This window comes from Echiichthys vipera, assembly GCF_963691815.1.
Source record: "Echiichthys vipera genome assembly, chromosome: 8".
Classification (NCBI taxonomy): Eukaryota; Metazoa; Chordata; class Actinopteri; order Perciformes; family Trachinidae; genus Echiichthys; species Echiichthys vipera.
The window spans coordinates 16,272,589-16,286,421 of NC_139833.1; the positions used below are offsets into that span (position 1 = coordinate 16,272,589).

At 40.0% G+C, this 13,833-nt stretch overlaps 1 protein-coding gene across 1 annotated transcript; it reads right to left on the bottom strand.

The window, feature by feature from the left end:
* Nucleotides 1-1,146: 1,146 nt before the first annotated feature.
* On the bottom strand, nucleotides 1,147-2,491 carry twist1b (twist family bHLH transcription factor 1b). Its single transcript, XM_083918901.1, has 2 exons — nucleotides 1,835-2,491; nucleotides 1,147-1,679 (listed from the first exon to the last, which is right to left on the bottom strand). The coding sequence occupies exon 1, from the start codon at nucleotides 2,365-2,367 to the stop codon at nucleotides 1,861-1,863; it is 507 nt and encodes a 168-aa protein (XP_083775027.1). The 5' UTR covers nucleotides 2,368-2,491; the 3' UTR covers nucleotides 1,147-1,679; nucleotides 1,835-1,860.
* Nucleotides 2,492-13,833: the final 11,342 nt, after the last annotated feature.

Below are 13,833 nucleotides of genomic sequence, written 5' to 3' on the forward strand. Positions count from 1 at the left end.
GTGTGTGTGTGTGTGCGTGTGTGTGTGTGTGCGTGTGTGAAACATGTGTGTGTAAACATGCCCCCCCCCCCCCCCCCCTCCCAAACATTTCAGTGAGAATGCCTACGTACAGACCCACAGCCTATACCTTCATGGTCTCCTTAAATTTCATAGACATCTGGGAATTCCATACATGCCTCGCAAGCCAATTACACACCTTCAAACGGGCACACACTTTGTTTTTAGACAGTTTCCCATATCAATCACAGTGTAGTAACAGTATGAAAGATTTGTTAAGTGACAATAATCGGGCGTGCCTTTATTGGCAATTATGTTGCAAAACTGCAAAATTACAATGGATTATTGCCAATGCAATATTTACAATTATCCCTTTTAATTGTTTGATGTTGCCATCGTGGATTTATGTAGGCCAGGCATTTTTATGCTGCAATAAAACATATAGAATAAAGTCGTGTTAGTCTGACATAATGTCTCAAATCCTGAGCACTTAACTGCCCGTCTATTTATGTACAGCTGGAGGCAGGAGAGACTGTAGCATGGGCCCAATAGCAGGTTGACATGACCCCAGTGTAACGTATTTACTCATAATGGCAAGTCTCAGGTCCAGTCCTCAATCCAACTGTAAACAAATCCAGGAAAAGAGAGAGTGAGAGCGAAACTGGAGACTGCACGAGGCTTTTAAAAGTTTAATTAAAATGGAATTTTAACTTCATTTATACAGACTAGGTCATTTTTTTTGTTGCAGCAATAAAACTTTTTTTCTCACGTTTAAATTGTGTCTAAAATAGTTTTAGTCCCAAGAAAAATGTATTTGCCTTTGTTCCTTCTGGGTGTGTAACAATATCTATAAAAAGTAGCTGCATGTTTCTCCAGCGCTTTCACTAGAGCCAATAATAACTCCATGTGTTTTCCCAAGTGACTGCGATATAGTGGAAGCTTTTGTCATTAAATCTGATGTGAAGCACCAAAGTCCAGGTGATACATGTATGAAAGTTATTTTATGCATGTATATATTTCATATATAGGCCCACTTTACGTTGTGTGCCAAGTTCCATATTTTGCTAATCTTAATTTTGGCCTCAGCCGTTTGTTATTCACATTAACAATTAAATGAACTTGACACAAAAAAAGAAAGTCAACGGCAAACACTTTGTAATGTTCTTTAATGCAAAAAATATACAAACATTTACAAAAAAAACGATAATAAAAATAGGAATGTATTTGTATTTCAGACACAGGATCTATTCCTCAATGTAACACGTTTCACCAATAAATAAATAAATGTATTCTGAAAATATTTTTTTTGCACAGGTTAGATCCACACAGCCAGCCTATAATGTGAGCTACACACCAGTTGACAGTCTCACAACTGCTTCAATAATGCACTTTGACCTCCACAGAAATAAGTCCGAAGACAGGCATTAAAAAAAAATGTCTTTTGCTTTTTTAAAAAAAAGAAAAAAAGATATTTTCAACATTCGTCGTCAACAACATGAAAACGCATCAGAATGGGAGTGTATGGAGCTAACACACGGGTGCAGGTCCCTATCGGGCCTCTGCACAAAACGATCCCCCAGAGCTTCTATGTCGTCTTTGTTTTAAATAGAGTGATCCCATGTATCCAGCATTGGACTCCAGATTTGTCCCGTCAGAATGTGAGAAGTAGAATCAGCAGTCACCTGTGGGTTAGAAAATGCATTTATTACCACTAGACAGTGCAGGGAAATCAACACAAACAACTACAGCACAGGCATAAAAGAACATTTTCTAGTGAGTTATTTTTTTTCTTCTCTCCCCCACAGTTTAATGCATTTGAGGTGAAAACCAAGCGTACCATAAAGGGCATAATTTCTCCAGATGTTAGTGAGATGTTGACATGGACCAAGCGCCCTCCATCCTCCACACGGAGAAGGCGTAGCTCAGCCTCTCGTGAGCCACATAACTACAACTTGACATTTTGGCGTCCAGCTCGTCGCTCTGCAGCACCTGGTAGAGGAAGTCGATGTATCTGGCTGCGAGTTTTAAGGTCTGTATTTTGCTCAGTTTGTCCGAAGGCAAAGTGGGGATAATTTTCCGCAAAGATGTGAACGCCTCGTTGAGAGACTGGGTCCTCTGACGCTCCCGGACGTTGGCCATGACCCGCTGCGACTGGAGCTCCTCGAAAGACTGGGGGCTGCTGCTGGTGGACTTCTTCCCTCTTTTCCCAGGGGTCGGGCTATCTGAGTCCTCCCCGTTTTTCCTACTCGGTCTCCTCTTCCTCCCACACCTCTTCGGCTGTCTGTCCAGCTCCCCCTCGCTGTTGCTCAGGCTGTCCACAGGAGAGACAGGAGAGCTGCCCGATTCTTCCCCCAGATTTTCCTCAGACATCTCCACTTGGGTAGATGGCGGCAAGAAAGTGTCCCCGAAGCGATTCCCCTCTCATGAAGTCACGGAATTGGTCCACCTGTAGGTCTATGAGGCTTTGAAGACACCAAAGTATCCATAGATGGGTTCCTGGGAGGACAAGTCTGTTTCTGATACTTGAGAAAGTTAGGCAGTTCTTATAGGCTGCATGGCGTAAACTTTTTTGGGGAGGGACACGATTGGCCAAGAAGATGGATTACGTTCAAGCGAGGGGTGGGAGCATCCAACGGACTATCAGAAACGCTCCTAAATCAGAGCTGGGGGAAAAAAGATAACTGGGTAACGCTGCTATTTCACATCATTTCACTATTATTACAAAACAACAACAATTATGTCAACGATGTGGTTCATTTTAAAACGAACGAATCTTGTGGTGTTCAGTTAATTAAGTACACATAGACGAGGAGAGATTGCATATTTAATCGTCTCATTATGCTAAAAGGGGAAATAAAACACGTTTAAAAATACAGGCACACAAGTTTAAATAACCTTGCTTTTCCTGGAGGTCTGTGCGAAAACAATGGGCAATGTATCCCTTCATCCATCCAACATCTTGATGCATCGGCATCCCAATAAAACGCCTGTTGTCCCATCACATCCCCTCTTCTTTATGTCTGCTATGAGTAGGCTAATCATGTGAGCTGACACTTCTTTTTATTATTATTATTTTTTTTATTTTTTTGCAACACTGGCACATCTCTGTAGACCTAACCCACAAGGATTCTGGATGCAGTTTCCACGCAGTCTTACTTAAATCAAAAGGCTTTCACGTATAGGCAACATATGATCTCAGTGTTACATTTTTGACATGCAGCCAGTACTGTAGATTTTCAAGCTTTTCCTTGGAGAACTGCTGCATGCTCTTATTCTATTCCCCACAAGAGGGCATGTTTTTTTGCATACTGTAATATACCATAAATAAACAGTATGTAAAACTATATGGGGAGAATAAAGTTTATATATCAGTGTTCATTCATCCATAAAACAATACAAGTAGTGATTATTCCCTACTGGCTCTTTTAAGAGACGAGGGAAGGGCAACTCTGTGTTTAAGTCCTTCTGGTATTTACTAGGTTGGTGATACAATATCCATCTTGTTTAGTGGAGGATTACTTTGTTTAGGTTGAGATGGCTGTGGTCCACAGGAGCAGCATCTGGTTCAGGAAACAGGGGGGCAGTCAGGGTCAGAGGTCACAACACCAGCGAACTTCTATTTACATCCTCATGGAGGCCTGAGAGTGAAGTATTGTTCCAGGGGAAACACAAGCTTGGTTAAATGTAACATTTTACATTTGAACCGAAAGAAAGAAACGTGTATTACATTTGTTGTACCCTCATTTGTTTATATTACTCTGCCATGCAGTAAAGGTCAAATTTCACACCTAAAAGGTTGCAGCTCGCATATATCTGTAAATGCAGATGAAGATGTTGACTTAAAAAATAACATGAGAAAGAGCAGCTCAAGCCTCTTTAAGGTGAGTGTACCTGTCTGCTGGCCCTGTCCATGGTGCTGATCTCAGCACACACACACACACGCACACACACACACACACACACACACACACACACACACACACACACACACACACACAAACACAGACACACACACACACACACACACACACACACACACACACACACACACACACACACACACACACACAAACACAGACACACACACACACACACACACACACACACACACACACACACACACACACACACACACACACACACACACACACACACACACACACAAACACAAACCGTATTCGGTTTTACTTTTATATTTAATCTTGACAGCTTGCTTTGCTGTTTGTTAGATCCATATAAAGTATAAAAGTGTGCTTACAGAGGGAAATATGCACTTTTTGTCTGCATGTTACTTGATTTTAAGAACAAGATATTTTTATGAACAGTTATCAGTTATGATTACCTGTTACATATTAAATACTTAGTTCAAATTAGCTACACCTCAACTAACTACTATTAAAGTACTCCTTACATGTTTAATGTTAATGTATTAATAACAATGCTCAGTGGTGGAATGTAGCTACATTTATTGTGTGTTTTTATTGTGTTATTGTGTTATGTTTACTTTAAGTACTTTAAGTACATTATGCTGATAATATTAACCGAATACTTATTCAACCGCTGACAATGATGCAGTGATAGAATAATTTAACACTGACTGGGGTTATTGTGCATAACGAGTACTTTTACCTTTGATGTAACTACATTATGTAATACTTGTTTTTTACTCTATCATTTACGTGCAGTAATAGTGTTGTCTCACTACAATAATTTTCCTAGAGTAAATTGATATGAAAACTTGTTCCAACACGGTGCCTTTATTAGTGCACTTTAAAGAGGTGCCAGGGAATAAGGAGATTGTTTTTTCTTGATGACTGATTTTTCTTATTTCACTTTATTGAATCTCAGAATGGCCATCTTCCTCCCCTGCACATACCAGCTGAGCTTCATGATTGCATGTCTTTTATAATGTTTTAATTGAACAAAAAAAATAAAGAAATAATAAAAATAATAATGCAAAATCTAGCATTTACTCCCACTCGACATTTACATTTCTTGGCAGATTGCTCTGTATAGTTCAACTCTTTGCTGCTGAACCTGACTCTGAGAAAACACAGCTGCTTCTCGGGAATATGATGTCATCACAGGACAACTCCTCCAGTGTTGATCTTTAATAAAGACGAAAACTTCATCAGTCAGTCACAGACTGTTAGGGCCTGACAATTACAAGTACATGAAGAGGAGATAAACAGTGCTGATTGTTTTTTTTCGGTGTGATTTACCGAACATTGCTGTCTGCTCAGCCTGGAGCAGTGGCTAATGACTGATGAAGAAAACCATTGTCCTTATCAATGAGCAGTGAGTGGGTGTTATGATAAAGTCAAGTGTATATATGGTATCTGACTCATGCAACTTGACACAGCAGTCATGAGTGACCCCAGGGCGTCATTAACCATCCCTCCCCGAGGTCACATCTAGGCAGACACAACTCAGGCTCTCACTCACTAAGTCCTGAGCCACAGCCAGATCCACAGAGACCTGTCTATTTTCTCTGCTCCAGCCTCGGAAGGCAGTGTTTCTCTATCAGCCTACTCATATCTATTGAAATAACAAACCACAGTCCTCCACATATACGAGGCTCCCACAATTGAGAGTGATATTCATGTTCACTCCATTAAAGTTTAACCACAATGAGTGCATTGCCAGCTCGACAAGATGGATAGACTGCATGGGAGGAGAAAAGACAGGGGCGCGTTCTTCAAAGAGCAAGTGCTAGATAGCCTCTAATAAATCCTTGGGACTAACAAGGTCAAACAGCAGAGTTGGATGACAGCCTGTTTCCTAAGCGCTTGTCTCAAAATGTCCCATTCTGTAGAGAAATCCAGACATCGTATCAGGGAGATTTCTGATAACAGTGGTCCAGCGGTGGTGAGAGAAGATCGGGGATGTTGAATTGGGAGGTGAGGATGCAAACAGGCCTTTATAAGCTGTCTGGACACATAGGAGCCAGGACTCCTGAAGTTAGCTGTAAAATGAAAGCCTTTGAAAGCCAAGTGCTTTGATGTTGCAGGTTCTAATCACAGTTCAAGTCCTGTATTCCTCTAGCAGGGCACAATTTCCCATTGTCAGAGAAGACTGAGCAAAGCCTGTCAATTACTGGAATTGTATCTAGTAAAAATGTATTGATTTTTGTAGAAACGAAAGGCTGATTTTTGTGCATGGAAACGATGCACATGTGCACATGCACATGCACAAGTGTAATAGATGTTCTGTTAAATCTATTCAGGTCGGCCTAATGACTCTGTGGGATATCAGACAGCTCTACCACACAATGACACCTTATTAGCCACTAAGAACTAACAAACCTCCGGTATGTTTTCACAGCTTGGCAGCTCGGAGCGATGTGGGGTCTGTGGAAGTACTGGCATCCCAGCAGTATATTCTCTGTTGCACACACACACACACACACACACACACACACACACACACACACACACACACACACACACACACACACACACACACACACACACACACACACACACACACACACACACACACACACACACACACAAACAAACACAAGCCTTCCTCCAAGGCGTTTGAGAAAGTGTTTCACTCAACTTTACTCACAAAACAACAACAATTTACATATTATATATACCAAGAAAAACAAAGAATGGGGGGGATCACTAAATTCTGCATTTAACTCACATCTCACATATCCTCATTTTCTGTCAATGAAGACTAGAGAAACATCAGCTCATATGTTTTATTCCCTAAGCTGAAACCTCAAGACCACTGAGCCATGCCTTCTGCTGCCTATAAAGCCCGCTGCCACCCAGCAGACCACACACACATTCACCTAGGCTGCTGCAGCATGGAGACCAATGCACTGACCCATGCAATGAAAATATGTGTGTTCGTAGAGTTACAGTAGTTTTACCGTATTGTGGCAGGACTGTAGTAGCTTGACAGGTGCTGCTGTGAATTTAGAGATAGCCTGTCTGCATGTAGCTCATAAGGAAATGTGATTCATTTGTCAGTTGCTAGTTTATGCAATATTCAATCTACAACAGTCCCCAACTATGATCATTTTGGAGGCTGCAGTTTGTGGTGCTGTTGAATTGTATTGCATTATACTGAGAGGTGTTTCTAATATTTGGTCTAAACTATTTTTAGGCCTATCAATGAGTTCCAGTAGGCTAAACGTCATACAAAATACCACGTAGGCCATAATAAATAAATGTATTTGTGTTATGAACAAGTCTATGCTAAAAGGCTTTGGAAATCGAACAGTAGGCATGGCTGCATCTTTGTGTTCTGTGAACGGTGTTAAAGGGTTATTTCACTCAAATTACAAACTAGAGTTTCTACTTTTGGCTTTGCTATGTGTTTTTGTGGTTTCTTTCGTCACCCTACTACAATGCAATTTTGTTTGCGGTGCTCATAACATTGAAAAGTAACATTTGGAAACTTAACTGTGGCATGTCTTTCCAGAAACAATGCCCCAATTATCTTTGACAAGCCACAGACCTCCCTGTCAAGAGTTTTTATAAGACATGTATTCTGCTGGTGAAATAGTCCAGATGAAATGCATATTGAAATATAAAACAGGCCACATATCCTACAGAGTTCCTCTGATGTAGTAAATACCTTCGAATAAAAGCTGAATGTCAGCACTTTGCCATAAAGCAGGTTGAGGTGCTATATAAATACCATGAAAGTATCAAAATGCCCAATCCACAGCATGTAAACATGTTCTAGCGACAGCAGAAACCAAAATACATGTACGAAACCTGAAAGTAAGCATAACATGGGACCTTTTCACTCATCATTAACCTTTTCATTGACGTGTCATGATAATAAATGACATACAGTCAAATAAACCGTACAGTCTAACTCTTGACACTAAATCTAGCAGCACAGGCATTTATTCCTTCTTACAAAACTCTAAATGATGGCATCCGTGGAGTCTTTTCACAATTGCACACCCACATCCAAAATTCTTTGCAGGTGCATGCTGGGTAACGAAAGCAGGAAAAAATAAATTATTTTCGTACACTGCTGACATGTTCCCACAGGCTAGTTCTTCTTTTATTGTTTTATATATTGAGCATAACTGACAAGACGACTTGGCACTGGTTGAAATGTCGTCAGTCATGTTCGCAATATGAAATAATAAAAGAACTCACTGCAGTGTCTTTATCTTCATCTGTGGCTTAAAGCCCAACAAAATAACTCTGGCACAGCACATATTGGAAAGAAGCGTAACGTGCCATGTCACATAGACTTATGTAAGTGATGAGCATAATGTCAGTAGTCCAGTGTGGTTCTTCACTCTGACCGCAAGTGCTGCGAAGAGTCCCACCACAGTCCCTTTTAATAAGGGCTCTGTGAGGAAAGAGGAGGTCAAACAGAGTGCTCCAGCTGCACGAGGATGAATAGCATACAGGGGGATGATGGGCAGAGGTGTGGGGGCGGGGACGCGAGGACCTGGGGAGTGATCAGGACAGAGGAAGGTCTCCCATCTTTTGCCAAAAAAAAAAACAGAGGAGTGTGGAGGATCACGTCGGCTGCATAGATAGATATATACATGTATAGATAGATAGATATATAGATAGATAGATAGATAGATAGATTTCAAGCCAACAAGGATAGCATAATAAATTCAAAGACACTCAAACAAGTCTTTGCAACCAGTAATTTCTAAATGACGTGAGGTAGTAACGACACTATGTCTCCTTTGAACCACAGCTGTGTTCCCATCTCCCCCAGATTTCTGCTCACCTCTGCTCCTCCCTGTGTGTCAGTTAGAGGCGACCTCCTCCGCCTCCTTCAGTCAGACCAATCTGTCAGGACACAATAGGCTACCTCTCCAGCTATGTTGTTTTTGGAATGGGAACCCTTCAGCCCCGCTTGTTCTCCCTCTTGGTTGACAGAAATTAGTCAAGAAGACATCTTCTTTGAGGGATTTATCTCAGCTGATGGTAGATTTTGAGGTTTTTCTTTGCTCTCGGGTTGTTGTTTACTTTCACTCAGCAATGTGGAAATTGTGTGACCAACGGCCACCCAGCTGAGGATCTCTTGATCACTTGATTATAACCTTTAAGGTTTTCAGTTAGAAGAGAATAAAGAAAGTAGTTAGTTAAATTAGATGTCCTCATCAATATAACCAGCATTCTGGATTGACTGAGGGATGAGTATTTCCATTTTATGCTACTTTATATAACTCCCACACATTCACTTTTTACTCCACTATACATATTTGATGGCTATTTTTATATAGTTACTTTTCAGGGAAAGATTTGACATGAAAAGCAAACAAACATACATAATATATCACAAATATTCTTGATTGTTAAAGACTAACCAATCTTCCTCAGCGTTTTAGGCTTGTGACCCTGCCAAAAAAAAGCTGTCTTTGGGGCTGTGTCTTCAGAGGTAATAACTTGTCAGTCACCTGTAAAGTACAATGCATTGCAATGATAGACAAGTAGCCTATGGGGGGTGCCATAGCCTAAAATAAAGTCTGATTGATTGATTATTGGGATGTTTGCAGGCCCACCACACAACAACTTCTCAGAGCCACTGGACCTTTGTAAATTAACTTTGGTGTGGTCCAGCATACCCATCTGTTGTTTTTCATATTTGCTCATTTGTGTTTGTGTATGTGTTTTCTTGCTTGTCCCGTTACTTGGGCTACATTCAAGCGACATTATAAAGGGTGGTGCTTTTATTTTGAAAGAGTAATGCCGGTAAGGGTAAAGACACAGCTGCTTCACTTGTGTTTTATTAGCACCTGGCTGATAAGGGCACAACTTGTGCTGCACAAGGTTTTTAGATATTTTGTCTCCTATTGTCAATAAGTAACATTGCAATGTTCATGCCGTCAAACTGCAACTTATTTTCAATTGTTTTAAACCATTAATTAAATCATTTGCAGTTAATTTTCACTTTACCTGGTTCTCAAAGTAGACTAACCATAGTTAGTTGACATAACATTAGCCTGTTTCACAATAAATTGCATTTATTTTGTCACATTATTTTAATCGTCAGGCTAGTAACAAATATTGTCTATACTACTTAGATGTCTCTGCTAATAATTAGCAAAAGGCTTAATTTTAGCCATGTGCATCACTTTTTGGTCTCCCCTGGAAACGGTTTCCTTGTCGATGGGAGAAGTTGCTTTCTGATAGAAAAAGGTTTATTTTAACCCAAATAATATCTAACCTTTACCAAGTAGTTTAGTTTCCTGTATAAAACTAAGAGACTGCTGGCAGAAAAAATGTCCAGCACGTATTATTTGCACCTGTGTTGTCAAATTGGTGAATCAGAGCCACCGTACTATGTACCATTATTATCGTCATCTTAACCCAATAAGAATTCCTTGGCTTTGCCAAAGTATGTACTGCATTAGCTACAGCAGACTATATGGGACAAGCAAGCTTGAATTGGGATGGTTGGTCTAAAAAAAGTGACATTTTAAAGTTAAATATGCTGGGCTACTTGTAATTTTGTTTTAAATAAATTATTTTATTTTGTTTTCTTCGTTTTTACTGTGTGCACACATCATGCTTTTAAAGCTATAGTATTATCAGTAAGGCTTTTGTAAATCATCAGTGAGTTAAACCCTCATTCACCTGGGAATGGTTCAACAAATGGCTAATTGTAAAGTAGTATAAACTAGCTCCACCAGCTACAGCAAAATGCTGATCTCAAACTGATGCATTAGCATGAACAATCCAATAATACAATATGTCACTGACGGGGACATCTACAGTATCTACAGAACAAGTACTTTCTGGATTTGGAATGTGAGACTTTTAGTTGTAATGAAGTATTCCTACATTATTTACTTCTATGTAAGTAAAAGATGTGACTACTTCCTCCACTCTCCAGAGTCATACTTTATACCAAGACAGTAGTTTATAATTTCTCATGCGGTGAAAAGGCCTGAGAATCAAGGATGGACTGCGGTCTATTAATGGAGCTTGTGTTGTGATATTTGTGCACTTCTTAAGAAGAAAGAATCCCAGTAGTGGAGTACTCATCATCAAACTGTTGTGCTGCATGCAATCCCTAACATTCCTGTGTCTCATACCCAGCCCTCCTCCATCTGTTTTTTAGATTATTGACGAACTCTGTCACGGTTGGTACATCAGGCCTGTCAGCAGACACGCTCTTTGCACCTCCCCCACACCGTCGTGGTAGTCCTACACCTGGCAAAACCTCTTACTACAAGATAGGATGTGATCACATCAACAAAAATAAACGTCTGTTCTTACAGGGGGAACTAGGGAAAGTCTTTCCCATCACTCCACTGACGGGAAAGTAATCGCAGAAAATCAGGGACTTTGTTGTGGTCTGAGGTTTAGATGCTTTTCTCGGATGTATATCAAGAACATTGGGGCTTATTTATGTCTTCTAATTTCCCTTAATTATTATCATGGTGTTCTGCCATGACGAAACTCGTTTTTTGTTAGGTTAGTTGATGGAAAAAGTGAGAGTAAAGTGAGGTGTCCAAGGAAGTGGATGGTGATTACTCACAAAGCCGCACCAAACACTGCCAAACCCTTCAGGTTGTTTTTTTTCTCCCTGTGAGTCATTTGGTAACAGAGCTTCCTCCTTCCCAGCGGTGGTCATGGGTAGAGGCTCCAAGCAGGCTGTTAGTCAGCAGAAAGGCATTGAACTCTGGGCAATGATCGACACCTTGTAACATACCCCACACACATTTTCAGCTAAAATTGGAAACACACAATCCCTGATGTTATTATTTAAAAAAAAAAACAGCTCTTTGTTTTCAGGCATAGTGTGCATCAGTATGTGTTATTAATGCAGTTTATATTTCCCATTTTACTGTTTTTCTCATTTGCTTTGGCTCAATTCTCAAATGACAGTGGAAGTGGCCAAGTCGTTGTGCATGACATGACCGATTATGTTTCTTCTCAGTTAATAGTTTTACTCTCCAAAAAAATGTTTTATAGTTATTTCATTATGTAAGTCATCACATGCAGAATAGTCCACCTAATCGTCAAAATCTGCCCAGCCTGTGTTTCATAAATGGCATTGAATGGAGTGGCCAAATGAATACATTTGTTGTTGCGTGACGTAATGTACGTAACAGCAGAAGTGTGCAGAGGATGCTTGCAGCACAGAGATTCTTCTCCTGTTGTATTGCAAGGGAGAGCATTAGGTGTGAGGTAAATGAGAAGAGACCAGAGCATTACAGGATGTTCAGTGATTAAGCACTTAGCTTAGCTTTGTTACCGTACTACTACTGCATATAGTAGGCCTATGCTTACTGGTATGGATAGACTACATCTTCCTTTTCTCCTGTATTGTAGGGTGACCAGGAACAATACAACATTTTTTCTTTGTATTACATGTAAACATTTTTCTTTACAAAGTGGGATTTGAATCCTTGTCTTCTTGAAATCAGCATCATTTTGAAGGGTATTTACTTTGATACGTCAGTTAGCTTCAGAAAAACAACTGGTTAATTTAACTACAGTAGGCATTCAGTGTGAAAACATTTTAAGAGATAAGAGAAACACACTTCCAGAGTCCACTGTCATTCTGACAAAACTTATAAACAGACAGTTTTCACAATGTCAGAGTTGAAAGCAATGACTTATTCTTTGACACAATAAAGTTATTTTGACACATTATGTTCCATCTTTGAGACAAAGAAGTTGAGGAAAAACTTTAAAATCTCAGCAAGAATTTAGCTGTAGGTGTCATCTTGTGGTAGGGTTTCCTTTTCCTAATGTATATGGACTCCAAGTATAGTGCAGGTTGCTGCGGTCTCACTATTTGATCCTTTACTGAGTGACTAAAACACCAGTGATGAATGAAGTGCAACCACAGAAACTGAAAACCTCTTTCTGACTTTTCTAATTGCCGAACTTTCTCCTCTTTCACATCATCTATTACCAAATGATTACGGCGCAATGAAGGACGGTGGGGGGAAGGGTGGTGGGGTGTAGGAGATGAGACACCACCACTACCTTTTGCAGCATGCATACATCACCAGGTTAATGAATTGAAAGTTAAATGACTTCTTGCCCTCCACATATATCATGGAGGCAAACGAAATGAAGCCTTATATACCCCAGAGAACAGAGGAATGCTTCTGTTCATAACAGTGATTTGTGGATGGCCCCCATAGCTGTCAGAAACTGTTTGGACTCATGCATGTTTATTTATAGCAGCACTATGTACATGTATGCATATTATCTTTAACAGGAATTAGTGATTAGTTTAAAATAGCAAAATAGGTCCCGAAATCCAACAATTTCCACTCCATTTATCTGTCTCCCTTCTCATATATACTACCTATCGAATTCTCTGGAAACTGAAATTTAGGTTTTAACCACAAAGTTAAAAATGTATAATCATGTGTACCATAACTTTATTTTATTATTATTGTGTTTTCATGTTCATTAAATAGGTGTTGGTTAACCATTACATTTGAGACTTGACACATGCTCTATGAGCAACTGTGGACGAGAACTGAAAATCAATGAACATTGAAACAATGGCGCCCCCCACTGGAGCGAAACCGGCAGGTTGTATATGCATTTAAATTTAAATGGATTAACTTGTACATATATATGGCACCTTTCTTGCTTCTGACCATTCAAGGCATTTTTTACACTACTTTTCACATTCACTCATTGATATAGACTGTCATACACTGATGGCAGAGGCTAATCTAATCATTCAAACCACATTCACACACCCATCCGCAGCACAGGGAGCAATCTGCGGTTCAGTGTCTTGTCCAAGGACCCTGACATGTGGACGGGAGCTGATCTTCAGAATCAGACAACCCGCTCTACCTTAAAGGTGTTTTGGGTCTACCATGAAAACACATAGTACTGTATTGCAAAT

Excerpts from the sequence above, each read along its gene's own strand:
- twist1b (XM_083918901.1), bottom strand. The coding sequence starts at position 2,367 with ATGTCTGAGGAAAATCTGGGGGAAGAATCGGGCAGCTCTCCTGTCTCT.